A 19,515-nucleotide genomic window follows, 5' to 3' on the forward strand; every position below is an offset into this window, starting at 1 on the left:
TTTTCAAAGTTCGGAATGCATTTCAAGGAAATGCCATCAGTACTATTGCAAATATTGCACCGTCTAGACTGGTAATTGTGGTGCTGTGTAAACAGAAACAAGTGTACAGACATAACAACCGATCAACAACCATTCTGCCAATTATGCGAATTATATTAAGCCAGTAAAGAGTACAGTATACAATCAATATTATGTATATGCAACTGTAGACTGTGCCTGTAGAATAAATTATGTAAACACTTAGGTCCGTTTGCACAGTGTAAGTTTAAGCTAAAGCTTAAACGAAATCTGGATTTTTTTTTTGGTTTAAACTAAAATTCCGTTTGCGCAGTATCAGTTTAAACTCTGTATTGAGTTTAAACTCTGGGAAAGTTTAAACCTCCAAAACAGGAGGTTTAAACCAAATAATTTGGTTTAACTCAACATCTGTAAGATTAGATGGGGAAACAGCTAATAGTAAATCATTTTTCGACGTTTGCTTTTAATGCTTCTGTAGACGATAATAATTATTTGGGTTATAATGAATCATTATTTGAATGTAAAAATAATTATAATGGAGGAATTGATAGAAGTTTTTAATGCGATTTATAAAGATGACTGCGAAGAAATTTTGGAACTGAGAAAAATTGGGCGAAAAACGAAACATTCAAATTTCTGGGATGATACCGAATATTTTTAACGGTTTGGTTGAGTAAAGCAAGTGCCAATTTAGTATTTGATTAAATAAACCACTTGTTAGAAAATAAGACAATTTTTATCAGTGGTCTTTGATTAGAAAACATATAACTGAGATATTTTGCTTTTGAGAGATTTCTAATAAACGAGGAAGACCGTAGTAGATTTAAGAAGATTTTCATAACCAAATAAGGTTTTTATCTTACATTCTAGAATATATTTTTTGGTGCCAACTAAATATTAGTTTGTTTCTGATAGTAATATAGCATTTCATCATTTTTTGGAGAATTTCTTGATCGCTTTTCACTTTTATTACTGTACAGATTACAGCTCTGTGGATTTTGAAAGAGGAAATAGTAGCTACATAACCTCAATTTACTGATGTTTTGTAAACAAATAACAAATTTCCTGTAAAAATCAGCCTTCCTATTATAAACGATGACTTTTATATTATAAACGATGACATTCTATTACGAACTTAACGCTAAACTGGTTTAACTTAAACTGAATTAGTAAATGCACTGAGAAAACCGATTCAAGTTTAAACTTTTAGATTAACTTAATCGAGTTTAGCAATCTATACTGTGCAAACGGCCCTTAGAGCAATAAATTAGTTATAAAAACTCATATTCATCACCGTAAATAAATTCCATATTGAATTGTTTTTGGAAAAATATGATTCACAATTTCAGGTTTACAATCCCGAAAATCCAGGGATTGACACTGAAAAATCCCGGGATAGTTAAGTATCAAAAATGGACCGGGATCCCGGGATTCGGGATTGACATCCCTAGTTAAAGTCCTGGACTCAAATAAGTCGAGATCTTCATAGACTCCGGAGTTTAGAAGATAAAATCATGACTCAGAAAGTCAATTTAGACCCGAGAGCTTATTCTATTCGTGGACTCTTCAAGTGCAGAACTTATAGATGCTGAGCTCGGAAACCGGCCCTAAAAGTGTTATTGAATTGATGTTGTTTTCCATGACGAAACACTATATAATAACTCTGTTGTAATTTGGATGGAAACTTCATCAGCCTTATGAACTTCCGAGACTGATGAAGCTCCTTCCCAAGTGTGAAATCAGTTTCTCATTTCATTATAAAAATGTAAGCGTTTTTTAAATATTTACAAGGATACACATTGTCTAAACTACAACAAAGTTATATATTGAATTTCAAAGTCCAAGCTATGAACTTCAGAGGCTGATGAAGTTTATCCTCAGGAGTGAAATCAATCCCTCATTTCATCATAAAAAAGTGAGTGTTTTACAAATATTTACAAGGACATACAGTTCTAAACTACAACAAAGTTATACATTATGATAGTGTTTTAAAACCAAAATGTTATAATTTTTCTTTTATAACAGACGAGTTTTATGATAATTTCAGAACAGAATAAAATTAGGGAATATTACAAACTAACCTTGCACTGTACAAAGCATAATTGCACGACGGATTTTCCTCACTGGACGAAATACTGGAAGTAGCTGAGGATGAGCTGCATTCGCGCGATTTGCAAGGAAGCGCCACAAGGCTGAGATCCGGCAGCGATTTGTGGAACCAACTGCGACGTTGCACATTCTCCGGCTGATCTTTGCTGGTGCGACTTGGCGGTATTTGTTCCGCGCAGAAGCGACCACTGACCGAGCGTCTGGAATCACCGCCGGAGCGACTGCGTCTGCGCCGTTTGCTCTGTTTGTCGACCTGTCTGTCTCGCGAGACAAGCGTGCCGGCCTTAGTGGTGCGGACGAGACTCGTTTGCGACTGTGACGAGGCCAGCGAAGAGCGACGGCTTTCCGAGAAGTTTTTCGGCGGCGGCAGTATTACAGATGACATCCTATCGATAGAAGACTGCGGCGAAGTGGGTGTCGGTATTGACGAAGGCAGGTTGGTTAGTAAAGGCGCGTCTTCAACCTGAAAATCAATGTGGGCTCTTATAAATAGAGTGAATCCACTTGTTGAACTGGATTAAACTAGGAATATTATTATCATAAATATAATATAGATATATATGATAGGGAAAAGGATAAGGTATTAATAGTATTATTTGTATTACATATAAATAAATAAATAATAATTATCAATTCATTATTTATTTATTTATTTATTCTTACAAAAATCTAGGAGTGCAACAGGCATAACAGCCCAAAACGCACTCATGAATACAGGAAATACATTATCAAAAATTATTACAAAAAATAGATATATATAAATACTAGAAAAGTAATAAAAGAGAATGATTAAAATGGTACATGTGAAAAACAGAAAAGAAAAATAGTATAATAGCTACTCTGAGAAAGAAAAGAACAATGTTAAAGGTAAATGATAAAATTTGAATTTTGATATTCAATAAGATCAATCATAACCACATAAAATAACAACATATAACCTATGTATTACATATGGTTCTAAGAGAAGTGATAAAATAACTAGACAAAAAGGGATCAAAAGGGAAGTGGAAAAAATATTAAAAGTTAGTTAGTGGAAAAAGGGTGACCATGGAGAGAACAAAAAAAAGGCCATTGTGAACCAGAGTAAATTAAGAACAACAGGTCTATATTACTCTTCAATTGAAGAATGGAGACATTTTCCTCTTGAAGCTCCATTTAGACAAGCAGAAGAGATCCACCTGACCATCACAGCAGAGGAATATACGAGGAATACGATTCATTGGTGAGTAATAATGACCAACCGTGTTACATCTACAGATTGAGAACTCTTGCCGATTACGATTATTGAAGACAGGAACCTTAAAATTCAGCCTTGCCAACAGATTAGGACTGCTCACGGAACCGTTCACAAGACCATAGAGGAATAAACAAGAAAGTACCTTCCGTCTGGATGCCAAAGTCTCAAAGCCAAACATGCTGCGCAACACACCAGTTGGAAACCCCAAAGGACAAGGACGATTCTGTTTTCTACAAAATAACAATCTCAAAAATTTATTCTGAACAATTTCAATCTCATGTATCAGACCCACCTGATGGGGATCCCAAACCACCGCGCAATATTCAAGCAAGCTCCGAACAAGGCTAGGAAAGAGAGCCATCAAGCCTTCAACATCTCTAAACCCAGCCGTAGATCTCATGATGAAACCCAGCATCCTATTAGCCCTACCAACCAAAGAATGGACATGGGGAGCAAAACTCAGAGAAGAATCAAACAATACACCCAGATCCTTGAAACTATCGACTCTAGAGAGTTGAAAGCCGTTAATTCTATAATTGAAAATAGGATAATTCAGCTTACGAGTGAAGACCATAAATTTACATTTGCCAACATTGAGATCGAGGCCGTTATCAGTGCACCACCCCGAGACAAAATCCAGGTCACTTTGCAGCAGAACAGAGTCATTATGGCAATCAATTCTCCTGTAGATCTTCAAGTCATCAGCAAACATCAAACAATTGGATTGCAACAGGCAGCCAGGTAGGTCATTAATAAACATTAAGAACAACAAAGGACCCAAATTACTACCCTGAGGCACACCAGAGGAACTGACATAAGTGCTAGATTTCAAATTCAAGACATAAACATAATTAAGACGATCACTCAGGTAGTCAGAAAAGAAACTAACAAGCTGAGGCACCAAACCAAAACTAGATAATTTGCAAACAAGCCGCTTATGACTGATTCTATCAAAAGCCTTGGAAAAGTCAGTGTATACTACATCCACTCTACCCCCAACATCAAGCGCCTCTGAAACATCAGCTGTGAACTCAAGCAAGTTAGTTGTGGTTGAGCGACCCCTCAGGAAACCATGCTGACTATTAGATAAAAAGGGACCAATATGACAAATCACACAATCATAAAGCACTCTCTCAAATACCTTAGCAAAAGGTGACAATTGAGTTATTGGGCGGAAGTTGGATATGTCATTCCTTCTTCCAGACTTAAATATGGGAATAACCTTACCAATTTTCCATCTGGTGGGGAACACTGAAGACCTCAAGGACAGATCAAAGATGAACTTCATGGGAGGGCCCAGTATTTCAGCACAACCCTTTACAATAAATGCAGGAACATTGTCAGGGCCACAGCCAGAGCTAGGTCTCAGATTACCTATTGCTGCCAATATTGTACTCAGGTCAATAGAACCAATTGAAAGGGAAGGGATATTAATTCCAGGATTGATGTTGCCATCGTCGACATCAGCCAAGTGTGTGTCATCAGAAAAAACTGAAGAAAAATATTGAGCGAAGCCATCCGGCAAATCATGCAAACCAAAAACCTGGTCACCCAAATACATACCTTCATGAGTAGAGCCATTAGTTCTCCTCGAGTTGACAAAACCCCAAAAGCTCTTGACATCACTTTTGATACCCGACTCCACCCTGGATATATAGTTACTATATTGCCGAGCAATCAACTGCTTGACCCGAGTTCTCAAGCTTTTAAATTGTTCCAAGTGGTATAAAGAGAAACTCTTCTTTTTAGCACACCTATCCTTCCTTTTCATTAATCCTATTATTTCAGCATTAAACCATGGTGGATATTTAGTGCCTCCCGGCCTGACCCTCCTCTTTGGCACACAATTATCAAAGCACTCATAGATGAAGTTGTAAAATATATCAACAGCTTCATCCACACCAGAAGAATTATAAATAAGTTCCCAATGACAATCTCTCAACTGAGTATAAAGCATGAGATAGTCCGCGCTCCTGAAGTCATACAGTTCAATACAATTCGAACGGGAATTAGGAAATGTGGACAACATCTGAACTGTAATGACAAGCGATGGATGGTGAGCATCCTCTGGAACCAGGAAATAATCACAACGCTCGACATTAATTTCAATGCTGGAAAAGACCAAGTCCAAGATACGATTATTACAATTGAGAACTGTATTACAGAGAGCCAGCTCATAAAAGTTAACGAAAGAGGCCAATCTTCTGGCAGAAGGAGAGCCCAGCTCCAAACAATACCTATCATTGGTAATTTCAGGTAAGTTAAAATCCCCCAAAAAGATCAACTTATCACCAATAGCTGCATAACAAGATTCCAGGTGACTCAAATAGGTATCGAAGTACTGAAAGCTAGAAGAGCAAGGAATGTAAACAGCGATTACTGTATGGCTAACACCCTCAAAGTTGATATTGACACCAAGACTCTCGTACGGATCAAGAGTTAAACAGGGACATAGATTAGAGCGAACCCTACGATTAACAGCAATCAGGACCCCACCGCCCATACCTTGTGGCCTATCTCTCCGATAAATAATGTAGGAGTCGGTGAACAACTCACTGTCCATGATTCCATTACACAACCACGTCTCAGTGATAACAATAACATCATAATCAGAAGCCAAGAGTGAAGTCAGAAATGAGTGTGTCTTTGTCCTCAAACCTCTAACATTTTGATAGTATATTGATAAATATTTATGCTGCTCATTCACTCTCTCCATGAAAGTAACAATTTTTAATAAATAGAAGAAAAACAAATAGATGGTAATAGATGGTAATAGTACTATTAAAATTGAAAGTACAAATTAAAATAGAATAAAAACAGTTAAGATATGGAATAAGATGAACGGATAAACCCATTCCGCACTCATCACCGATAATTGAGTAAACAAAACTAAACTAAATCTAGACATAACAACCAAAAATGAAATCCAAAATAAACATAGAAGGAATGGATAAGAAAAAAAAAAACAAAATAAAGCAAGGGTTTGCTGACCCAAAATTAAATAACTTGATAGATAGAAACTCTGTGATAACTAAGTACCCCAAACCATGTACACTCTCTCATACTCCTTTCCTCAAGTTGTGTATTTGCTCTGTTGTAATATTATTGTAAATTGTGTAAATTTTGCTGAAATAAATTCAATTCAATTCAATTGTCCAATGAAATATATTTATTATACAATTTACAATATTATCACATGAATAAATTATTACATTTATATTGAAAACTATGACTGTATAACAAAATTTTGAATTAATCATATATGTTCAATTATTATAGAAATAACTAGTACTCTCTTTAAACTTTTTTTACATAAACACTATCAGTTTCAATACTCATGCCACTTTCAAGTTTCAAAATGAATGTTTATTTTCCACTAAACAAATATTAAAAAAAAAGGAAGATGAAATATTTGTTTACTGGTAAATAATAATTTATTTTGACAATTGAAAAGAAGATGGAATATTTGTTTACTGGAAAATAATAATTTATTTTGACACTTGAAAAATGACACGAGTGCTGAAACACTAAGGGCCGGTTTCCGAGCTCGGGATTTAGCTAAGTCCTAGACTTTAAACAGCTGGAGTCAGAAAAATGGTTTTCCAAAACGGGGCGTAGTCGCAGTCATTGTCACGTTTGAATTAAATTTCGAAAAACTAGAAAATTGAACACAAAATAAAATAAAGAGAAAATAGTGTAAAGTATCAGCTATTTTGAATTATTTAGGAATGTCTAATTTCGTCAAGGGAAAACGTTTCCAATATTATAGAAATGAGAAAATAAAAACTACGACTACTGTTGTTAAAGCTGCGACTACGCCTTGTTTTGGAAAGCCAATTTTCTGACTCCAGCTGTTTAAAGTCTAGGACTTGGCTAAATCCCGAGCTCGGAAACCGGCCCTTAGTGTTTCAGCACTCGTGTCATTTTTCAAGTGTCAAAATAAATTATTATTTTCCAGTAAACAAATATTCCATCTTCTTTTCAATTGTCAAAATAAATTATTATTTACCAGTAAACAAAATATTTCATCTTCCTTTTTTTTTAATATTTGTTTAGTGGAAAATAAACATTCATTTTAATCCCGAGCTCGGAAACCGGCCCCAAGAGTTTAAAAAGGGCATTAGTCATTTCTATAATAATTATAGAATTCAAGTAACACTATTATAATAATTTATTTTTAATAATTATATACATCACACATGAGAAAATAAGATTAAAGATACAATTCAATATATTAATAAAATATTGTGGTGTGATGTGCGACCAGCGACAGTTAGATGAAATATAAAGTTAACGGAACTTAAGCTATGCTTTGCTCACCATGCCAATCATGATTAGGTCTATCAAAATGTATTTTAGTGGTAGCATTGGAGGGCTTCAAAGATTGAATTCAGTCCAAGACGATCAATCTCTTCTAAGGTTTTCTTACTAAAGTTTGTGCGTCTTTGCGAGTTTCGGTTTGCGCGTTAACTGCTGACGTTGACCACGACCGGGTCGTGCACATGTATGACGAACACAATGTTCACAATGTTCAACACAATTGTCCTGTCGTTATTGGCCATGCTAAATTGAGCTATAAGTAACTAGTTAATCTTCATGATTTACTTTATTCACTTTTTACAATAGCTTATTTTTTATAAGGTTAGCGAAATAAGTATTCCGTTGAGATTGTGTAAGATATTAGGACTTCTAACTGAACTAAATTGAATTAATAATTTCAATTCATATAGTACTTTGAATTAAATTCTCTGAAAAAAAATGACTTGAGCACTTTAATGTACTCACATCGACAAGGTTCTCCTTTGAATCAGCATTCAATAACCGTCGTAATTTGGCTTGCAGTTGATCAGAAGTCGATTTGACAGGCTGGTTGGGCAAAACCAAGGATGCGGAAGACATCACAAGGCGAGGTGACTTCGGTTGATGGGCTGGCAGAGTCGTTGCAAAAAACACACCATCTTCAAAATTAGGAAAAAAGTTGGGTGATTACATAGATACCCCCAATCAAGCCTTACATTGAACACATTAACACATCTACTAACTTAGGGCCTACCACAAGCATAGTAACTGCTAAAAAATTGCAGAACATTGCATAACTGCAGAACATAGCTTGTTAACAATAGTGGTCCTGGTCCTTACTACGAGCAAAATAAATCTGCACATTTTTACTTTCCTTGCCCTATTACCATAGGTAAGGAAAGTATTGCTTTCCAAAAAAAATTAAGGTACCCTAATTTCAAGTTTTCTATACGTTTCAAGGTCCCCTGAATCCAAATACATGATTTTTGGGTATTGGTCTGTGTGTGTATATGTGTGTGTATGTCTGTGAACACGATAACTCCATTCCTAATTAACCGATTGACTTGAAATTTTAAACTTAAGGTCCTTATATCATAAGAATCGGATAATAAGAAATTCAATAAAATTCAATTCAAGATGGCGAAAAAATGGCGGATAAGTACTAAAAAAAACATGTTTTTCACGGTTTTCTCGAAAACGGCTTCAACGATTTTCTTCAAATTTATACAATGGATAGCTATTTATAAGCCCTATCAACTGACATGAGTCTCATTTCTGGGAAAATTGCAGAAGCTCCGTAATATTCTTGAGAAAAATGGCGGATAATTAATAAAAAAACCATGTTTTTCACGATTTTCTCAAAAATGACTTGACCGATTTCTTTCAAATTCATACCCTGTATAGTTATTCATCAGCTCTAATAAGTGGTATGAGTTTCTGGGAAACTAATGGGAGGTCCACCCCATCCTTGAGAAATGAACTTTGTAACCTCCTTCTCGTGCATGAGGTAGGTAGGTAGGTAGAGCAGTTCATGAAAAGAACACATAGTCGAGATTTTTCATCTGTAGAACAGCTGTTTTGACGACTTTTAAAAAAATCATAGAATTTCACAATTTACACAAAGGTAAAAGTACTCTGAAAACAATTATATATACACATATACAGTAGTCTGATCGCAGTTTCAAATATGTTGCTGCCAATCGTCATTATGTTATTCCCCTAAATTATTCTCCTTTAAGAATGGGGCTTACAGTTCAATGAGAAAGGAAAGTTGTGTGAGTGCGCCACACCAGATTTTTTATAAGGTTAGCGAAATAACTATTCCGTCAAGATTGCGTAACATAAATAAGGACTCCTATTTGGATCGACGCATATAGAATTGTTCTTTTGAAAAGTGCAAGTGACATAAACTACAGTTTGATTTGGACTGCATAGTGTAAATTGGAAAATATAATTTCGGGCATGAGCCTATTTTGTATTTTTCAAGTTTAGTATTATTTGTGCACAATGTTGTAAATAAATAAATATAATTATTTGAGAGAAACTACCTGATACGAAATTCAACTTGACGACTTTCACTGATGAACCTACCAAACAATCGTAATTTATAACTGTATTTAATTTATAGTTTGTATTATAAGAGTGAGTATTATGTATGGGAACCCTTCGATAAGTTGAAGATATAATACTGTAACTTTCAGCATAAGTTATTGGTCGAATACCCTTCCTTTTGACGTACAACTGAATTTCAACCCCTCATAAAAGGGTGACTGTAACTCGAATATTTCAAATTTGAACACCCATTGTGTGGTACATCATTTTAAAGGCCTTTTTAAAACAAGAAAGATGGCATCAATAAAAAGTTCTATGATACTTGTATCAAAAATGGCGGCTTATTGAAGTTACAAGTGAAAACTAAAACATCAATCAGCCGCCATTTTGGAGACAAGTATCATAGAACATTTTCATTGATGGCATCTTTCTTGTTTTGAGAAGTTGTTCAAAAATCAAAGTTCATAGAACAATATAACAAGTTATAAGAGAGCATGATTTGCTTACTTATGTTGACTCATTATCGTTTACAGTGATTTAAACTGAAACCTACATTTTAGCATGATATTTAAACTGAAACCATAAACATTCATTCATTCATTAATAATTAAACGATCCAGATTGGAATAATTACCTCTCCGAGTCTTGTCACTATGATAATGGCAGTGATGGCTATGATGCCTTGGTGACTTCCTTTCACTACTGCAAGTCAAGGCACTTAGCTGCTGCTTCTTATCGAGCACTGTGTTCGATTTCACATAAAGAGACTTCGTTTCCTGAAGTAATTCGACAGCACTTTTACGTTTTCCTGGAATAATGAAAGAAGAACCTAGGATTACATATTGGAAACACACAGAATTATTAAGATTATAATTATTCAATGCAAGAAATTAATATTTTTAGGACCGTTTGCACAGTATAGATTGCTAACTCGATCAAGTTAATAAAGTTCAAGTTAATCTGAAAGTTTAAACTTGAATCGATTTTCTCAGTGCATTTACTAATCCAGTTTAAGTTAAACTAGTTTAGCGTTAAGTTGGTAATAGAATGTTATCGTTAATAATATCAGGAAGGCTGATTTTTACAGGAAATTTGTTATTTGTTTACAAACCATCAGTAACTTGATGTTATGTTGCTACTATTTTAGTATTTTCTTGTTCTTGTCCAAAATCCACAGAGCTGTAAGCTGTACGGTAATAGAAGTGAAAAGTGATGAAGAAATTCTTCAAAAAATGATGAAATGCTATATTACTATTAGATACAAACCTATATTTAGTTGGCACCAAAAAATATATTTTAGAATGTAAGATTAAAAGTTATTTTGTTACGCTTGAATCTACTAAAGTCTTCCTCGTTTATTAGAAATCTCTTGAAAGCAAAATACCTCAGTTATGTGTTACTAAAACATGTTTTCTAATCAAAGACCACTGTTAAAAATTGTCTTAATTTCTATCAAGTGGTTTATTCAATCAAATAATAAATTGGCAGTTGCTGTACTCAAGCAAAACGTTAAAAAAATTCTCTATCATCTCAGAAATTTAAATTATTTGTTTTTTGCCAAATTTTTCTCAGTTTAAAAATTTCTTCGCAGTTATCTTTATCAATCACATTAAAAACTTCTATCAATTTCTCAATTATAATTATTTTTACATTCAAATAATGATTCACTGAAACCTAGAACTCCTGAAATTTATCTGAGCTGAAATTTTCCCAGAAATGAGACTCATGCCAGTTGATAGGGCTTATAAATAGCTATCCATGGTATGAATTTGAAGAAAATCGTTAGAGCCGTTTTCGAGAAAACCGTGAAAACACGATTTTTAAGTACTTATCTGCCATTTTTTCCGCCATCTTGAATTGAATTTTATTGAATTTCTTAATGTCGGATCCTCATGGTATAAGGACCTTAAGTTTAAAATTTCAAGTCATTCGGTTAATTAGGAATGGAGTTATCGTGTTCACAGACACACACAGACCAACACCCAAAAATCATGTTTTTGGACTCAGGGGACCCTTGAAACGCAAAGAAAACATGAAATTAGGGTACCTTAAATTTTTTGGAAAGCAATACTTTCCTTACCTATGGTAATAGGGCAAGAAAAGTAATAAAAACAACCGTCGAAGAAATAATTTACTATCAGCTGTTTTCCCATCAAATCTTCACAGATGTCAAGTTAATCCAAATTATTTGGTTTAAACCTCCTACTTTGGAGGTTCAAACTTTCCCAGAGTTTAAACTGATACTGTGCAAACGGAAATTTAGTTTAAACAAAAAAATCCAGATTTGGTTTAAGCTTTAGCTTAAACTTACACTGTGCAAACGGCCCTTAATGAGATATTTCTCGAAAAATTTTTAATCAGTGAGATTCACAACAAACTGTCAGAATTCCATAAATAGGCCATTATCAATGGCTCCCATTCAACCAATGCTGACAGATGGAAGTGAATTTCACAATATTCTAATGGTTTAATCATGGTTGTGGATTATTGAAGTTTATGAGCTATCGCTTAATAGTTTGGCATCTTGTGAGACGGAATCCCATGCTCTCAGTGAACTATGGTTCTAGAGAATTGTCATGGAACATCAATCAATGCAAAATGTGAACAGCTGTGCTAATAGTGGATGTGTTTGTGATTTTTCTGGCTCCAAATTTATCAAGTTTTCCAATTTACCTTTCTTACTAACCCAGATACAACATCTTCAGTATTTGGACTGTAAATTTCTGTGATTATTATGAGAAATGTTTACATAGCCTCATTTGGACTACTATTTTCTTAAAAAAATAGAAAGAAACAGTTTTGGGTTTATCCCGTTGATTCTTTCCTAATCATTTACTTGATGTTGTGATAGGGTATATGGAATAAATTGAATAAATAGGCTGAATCATCTTCCCTTTTTGCCTATAAAGAGCTTTCATTATTAACTTATCAAAATTATATTTATTAAATGAGTGAGCGGTTTATGCAATCTCCATTAACAGAATAATCTAATCCAATCTTATTTCTCTACCAATGATGAATTGAAATAGATTACATACAACCTCTCTGTTATATGTAATACAATCTTTGCATCTCTTATAATAATAAAGTCAATTGGGACAAAATTCATCGAGCCTTGAACTCCCCTGGTCTGCAATTTAAAGATATCTATTTCTATATTCACCTCCAAAGTTATGTATATAGATTTAAATTCGTCTCATTCTTATGAAGCTTCAAATTGGATGAGAAAGAAATGAATCTTTAATAACTCACCAGACATTGAAACAGATGAACGTCCTGAGCCATTTCCATGCCTTTTGAAATTGCTTCCCCTATTAATTGTTCGAAGAGGGGTGGATGGTGCTGTCTGAGTAACTGTGCTAGTATTCATGTTTCACAGCCAAAAAGCGAAGCTGGTTGCACGCAATGAACAATACACAATTTGGTCAGCTATGGATGATTTGAAGGTCATCAAATGATGAGTCTGGCAAATTGGAAATCATTCCATCACGAATTGAAGCAAATACTGATAAGCTAACGGACATCTTGCGCTTTTTCATGTACAATTTGCATGGCAAAATTTTCTTTCGCAGTGCTGCAGAATCCTCAACCTGCAAATTTAGATAAACACAACATAAAAACAATCGCTTCTTGTTTTATACATTTCAATATTAAAGATATTCGAAAAAGGACATGGAAAAAAATAAACAGCCTAGTAAAAAATATGCACGATATATCCACTTGATGCGTTTAGGGGGGAGTTGCATTAATTATTCTAGGAATTACAAAAATAAATTTTATATTTTATAGAAAGGTAGTGATTCTATCTATGGGCTGTGACTTCAATTATGATGAGATTATCAATCTGACATGCCTCCCAGCGGCATTCAAACCCATGACCAGGTAGTTAGCAGACTGAAGGGTGTAACACCCGAGTCATATCCGCTGAAATTATTGAGATTTTTCTTCAATTATCTGACTTGCTTGACATAAACCTGGTCTCTTAATTTTTCTATGATGCCAACTGCTGAAAATAATAGTTAACATTGAAATTATTCTGATACTCTGTAGCATTGGAACTGAAATTACTCTTAAATTGAGATAGGCCTACTGCAATAAGAAAGTCGTCTGACACGATCAATTTCATTCATCAAATTCTATAAAATAAAAGAGCATCACATTGATCACCTACCCAAACAATAGACACACAATATATAGATACAATAGAGATTAGGATAAGCAAGTTGTTACTTCAATATACCAACAAGATTGCAATATGTAGTTCTAGTGGTGGCACTAGTTTCTGAAGGATTATCTGGCTCATCGTAGACAGGTGGTGTCCATTGGTGGTGCTGAGTCGGGCACTCGTGATGTGTGCTGTGGCGTGCCTCAGGATTCTATCCTGGGACCTCTCCTCTTCCTCATCTTCATGAAAGACCTTGAGCTGGATGGAAGTGCTTTGCTATTTGAGGATGACAAAACCCCAGTACCCAGGGATGAGGATGTTGATGTGGTAATACACAGGTCTGCCCAACTGTTGGAGGTTGCCAGTGATTGGTTCCGGGTGAACAAACTTGCATTGAACGAGAGGAAGACACTAAATCGACTCTGAGGCGGAATCCCCCAAACTTCGGGGATTGCAATGTGAAGCTACTTGAATTCATGATGGATGCCACATTGACATGGGAGCAGCATCTTGACATGATATGCAATCGACTGTCAAGAGTTACATATTTTATGCGCAAGCTGAGAGGTCATGTTTCTTTGGAGTACCTGGTTACATCATACCATGGCCTCTTCCACATCCATACCAATTGTGGCATTGTGTTTTGGCTGCAGGCAGCTGCAGAAAGATCCTGCTCCTACAAAAGAAGGTTCTAAAAGTTATGAAAGTCCATAATCAGTATCCGTTTAGTTCGCTGTTACTGTTGAGAAGAGGCCAACATACTTTTCAGCAAATAGGACATGTACACAGCCACAACACAAGGAGGAGGAATGATATCAATTTGACTCATTCCAGACTGACTCGATAACATAAATAGCTTCACTGTCCTTGCATTCCAGACTGACTCGATGACATAAATAGCTTCACTGTCCTTGCATTCCAGACTGACTCGATGACATAAATAGCTTCACTGTCCTTGCATCCAGACTGACTCGATGACATAAATAGCTTCACTGTCCTTGCATTCCAGACTGACTCGATGACATAAATAGCTTCACTGTCCTTGCATTCCAGACTGACTCGATGACATAAATAGCTTCACTGTCCTTGCATTCCAGACTGACTCGATGACATAAATAGCTTCACTGTCCTTGCATTCCAGACTGACTCGATGACATAAATAGCTTCACTGTCCTTGCATTCCAGACTGACTCGATGACATAAATAGCTTCACTGTCCTTGCATTCCAGACTGACTCGATGACATAAATAGCTTCACTGTCCTTGCATTCCAGACTGACTCGATGACATAAATAGCTTCACTGTCCTTGCATTCCAGACTGACTCGATGACATAAATAGCTTCACTGTCCTTGCATTCCAGACTGACTCGATGACATAAATAGCTTCACTGTCCTTGCATTCCAGACTGACTCGATGACATAAATAGCTTCACTGTCCTTGCATTCCAGACTGACTCGATGACATAAATAGCTTCACTGTCCTTGCATTCCAGACTGACTCGATGACATAAATAGCTTCACTGTCCTTGCATTCCAGACTGACTCGATGACATAAATAGCTTCACTGTCCTTGCATTCCAGACTGACTCGATGACATAAATAGCTTCACTGTCCTTGCATTCCAGACTGACTCGATGACATAAATAGCTTCACTGTCCTTGCATTCCAGACTGACTCGATGACATAAATAGCTTCACTGTCCTTGCATTCCAGACTGACTCGATGACATAAATAGCTTCACTGTCCCTGCATTCCAGACTGACTCGATGACATAAATAGCTTCACTGTCCTTGCACTCAGAATGCCGGTGTATTTCCGTGAGCAGGAGGAAGAGGCAATACAATGTTGTTTTTTTGAGATCTTTGACTAACCTCTCATCTTGAACTTAGTTTTTGTTATTAACCAAATTTTTGACGCAATCTATCCAGCAAGTGCCTAATAAGAATATCATTGCAAATGAGCTGTAAACTGGATCATCAATTGCATGCAGTTAATAACTCAATTCAACTTTTCATAAATTCACTGCTTCCAATAGAACAGCTGACAGAATATTAGAAGCATTTTGAACGAGTTATCCAGCCAGGGGTTCACTGAAATTGAATTGACTAGTTTAATACCTTTAATACCTTCAGCTTCATCCATTACCCACAATTGTGAGATCGATGGCGTCAAAAAATCAAAACATGTACAAAACACATTCAAAAAAACTGTGACAGTTCAGATGGTAGTGATCCAGTGCTCGCACTCTCAATAAAAATTCAAATTATCACCAATAGATTAGTTTACACTGTAATATGCCTTGTCACACGGTAGCATCATACCATCACAGCCTCGTGACAAGCTGCAGATGATCCTTTGGGTCTAGTCCTCATTCAGGTTCTCCTGAGGGCGGCCTCATCTAATTGCTTCACACTATTAGGCAGCTTGTTGTAGAATTTCAGGGCTGAAATCCTGTAACTGGCCTGTGATCGGTGAAGGCGTCTCCTGGGGATATCCAACAGCTCACTGCGCCTAGTGTTGTGGCGGTGGATGTCACTACGGGCAGCTAGAGTATGCTGTGTCTTCTTGACATACACCAAGCACAGGACGATTTAATGGCTGAAGACAGTCAGTACACCAAGGCGAGAAAAGATGGGCTTACAGTGGGCAAGATGGTAGCTGCCTGTTATAATTCTTAAAGCCCTCTTTTGTAGCCTCAGGACATCAGCAGCCCCTGCCGAACGACCCCACAGGAGCAATCCATAAGTGATGTGGCAATGGAAGGGAGCGTGATACACCATTAAGAGATACCTCTCCATCACCAGGCCCCTCATCCTGAGCAGCAGGAAGCAAATGCGGGAGAGTCGACTGGTTAACTGCTGTAAATGACTGTTCAGCTGAGTTTACAATCCAAGACAAAACCCAGCAGCTTTAGTGGATTCTGAGAGTCACGCAGTTCTCGTGACAAGCTGCAGATGATCCTTTGGGTCTAGTCCTCATTCAGCTGGAATCGATTAGCGAGGAACCATGAAGATGCTCTGCAGACGCCTCCAAAATCCGCTCAAGCTCAGCACCCGATGACAGCAGTGATGCATCATCCGCAAACATCAGAGAAGAACCATTGTCGTCGAGGTCGTTTATCATGACAAGGAACAGTGTAGGCCCCAGCACCGATCCCTGAGCAACACCAAAAGCCACCGGGAAGGGTCTGGGAGTTTGAACTACTGAGGGAGACAAGCTGAGTCCTTTCAGAAAGGTATGAGCCCAAGATGGAAAGGGCCGAGTCCCTTAGACTGTAGAAACTGAGTTTTCTAAGTAGAATATGATGGTCCACACAGTCAAAAGCTCGGCTCAGATCACACAGAGCCAGAGCAAGAGACTCACCATTCTCGAAGGCAGCATCAACCCGCTCAGCTACATGGTCGACTGTACCCACTGTTGTCTCAAAATAGTGAAAAAAAGCTGCAAACAACTCAGTGCCACCTGAGGAGAGGAAAATGTCATTCCAGGATGTACTGGACAAGACACCTCTGAAATTTTCAAAGGCTGGTCTCGTTCGAAAATTGTAGTCAGCATGCCAGGAAGAAGAGGGCGCTACACGTGCCTCAGCCGCTGTCGGGAGGATGCAAGCAGTCCTCAAAGCAGAGTGGTCATCCCCATGAAACTCTATCACATTTGTGCTGCAAATTTCAGACTGAAAGCTAACTGCAACATTGTCAAGACAAGCTCTTCCTCTTGTTGGCTCAGTGCAGGTGATATACAGTCCATAGCATTTCAATAACAGTTCGAGTTTTTGGATCATCACTGATAAAATCAACATTGAAATCACCAGCAATCAGGATTTCAGAATCATAATGCTAGGTTAAAAATATCAATAGTCGTTCAAAAAGTTCACAAAATGCACAAAATTCTCACTAGGTGAGTGATACAAAGACACAATAATAACACGTAATTTAGGCACTGAAATGGCAACCACTTCAAGGTCAAGTTCACAACAAAAAGGGGTTACATCAATAACATTGAAGTCAAGGTCAATTCGAACATAGAGGGCACAGCCCCCACATCTCGTCACACATCTACAAAAAATTGAAGCAAGAACTAGGTCTGATATCTTCATATAGAAATCAATTTCAGAAGAAGTCAACAAATGTTAATTCAAACATAATGAAAGTAAGCAGAGTAAAAAGAAAACATCAAACACTTATACAAACAGAAAGACTAACTGAATGCAAAACTTCTGACACTCCACCTCAAAATAGCAAACACATATGGCAATGTTTACTTTGAAAATCAGAAAAAAGCATCCAATAACTGGATTCAACCGAAAATAGAAGAAATTAGGAAGAAACATGCTAAAAAATTGATAACCTCAAAACAAAAACACAAAAAATACAACCTAACCACAACTTAGCCCCAGAACGATCAACAAATTCAAATTCTTTTATTGTTGAGAACATCGATACAATGTATAACAAAGTCATAGAAACATAGTATAATAAAATAAAAAAATAGGAGAACAATACATAGATAATGAGATCAACATAACATATAATATATCTATAAAAGACATATCACATCACATATTCAAAAATAATTAATTCCTGTTATAAGGACATTTTTCAACAACATAGGTTTTTATTTTACTTTTAAAACATTCAAAATCGTCAATGACTATCTGGCAGGTAATTATAAAGTCTTGTACCAAATTCAATAAAACAGTTCAATGTATAGGAATGAGTGAAAAGGCATTTCTTGTTTGATGGCTATGAACAGAGCTATTCAAAGCAAGACAGGCTAAGTTTTTCTTAATATATAACAAACATTCCAGCGCATAAATAGCATGAATTGTCAAAATTTTATGATGCTTGAAAAATGGTTTGCAATGAGACCGACTAGGAACACCAGCAATAATTCTAACGGCTCGCTTTTGCAAAACAAACAGTTTTGTAACATTAGTATCATTTCCCCAGGCAATAATACTATAAGCTAAATGACTATGCACATGAGCAAAATAAACAGTTTTTTACACATGAGAATCGACAATAAATTTCAAACGATTAAGTAGAAATATACCTCTTGACAGCCTGCCATGCAACAAATTTATATGTAACTCCCATCTAAGATTATTTTGAATAACTATGCCTAAAAATTTCAAACTATTTCTGTTAGAATTGAAATCAAACTCCAACATCTGAGTTTTTTCTTTGTTGAGATATAGTGAGTTTGCTGCTGTCCAGTAGTCAATACATCAACAAAACTATGTAAATTACTAAAAACATTGATAGGCTTACTTTTGATTTGTACTGCCAGATCATCCGCAAACATAAAAGGCTTTACAGAATTGGAACTTATGGCAGCAGGGATTTCATTGACGTAAATAATGAACAGAAGTGGGCCCAAAGTAGATCCTTGGGGGACACCTGATTTCACTTCCAAGAAATCTGAATAGCAATTATTGTAAAAGACAGACTGACACCTTTCACTCAAGTAAGATGACATAGGAGCAATTGCAGCATTGTCAAAACCATAAAAAGTAAGCTTCTTAATTAATATTTCATGAGATATTGTATCAAATGCCTTAGACATATCATAGAAACTACCTTTTACCCTATGCCCATTATCAATAGAATAAATGCAACTCTTCAAAAATTCAGAG

General features: G+C 36.2%; 1 protein-coding gene across 2 annotated transcripts in view; it reads right to left on the reverse strand.

Moving 5' to 3' along the window:
- LOC111045160 (histone-lysine N-methyltransferase, H3 lysine-79 specific) overlaps window positions 1-19,515 on the reverse strand; it is a 43,616-nt gene that overhangs the window by 15,171 nt on the left and 8,930 nt on the right. Inside the window, exons 2-5 of one of the 2 annotated variants that reach the window (XM_039441813.1) lie at window positions 12,968-13,305; window positions 10,350-10,523; window positions 8,150-8,292; window positions 2,100-2,590 (exon numbers count right to left, since the gene is read on the reverse strand). In XM_039441813.1, the coding sequence (XP_039297747.1) occupies window positions 2,100-2,590; window positions 8,150-8,292; window positions 10,350-10,523; window positions 12,968-13,085 (926 nt within the window). In that variant the 5' untranslated portion in view covers window positions 13,086-13,305. Of the gene's footprint in view, window positions 1-2,099; window positions 2,591-8,149; window positions 8,323-10,349; window positions 10,524-12,967; window positions 13,306-19,515 lie in introns of both variants that reach the window. The other variant, XM_022330484.2, reaches the window with a different exon arrangement.

This window comes from Nilaparvata lugens, chromosome X (genome assembly GCF_014356525.2).
Source record: "Nilaparvata lugens isolate BPH chromosome X, ASM1435652v1, whole genome shotgun sequence".
Taxonomy (NCBI): domain Eukaryota; kingdom Metazoa; phylum Arthropoda; class Insecta; order Hemiptera; family Delphacidae; genus Nilaparvata; species Nilaparvata lugens.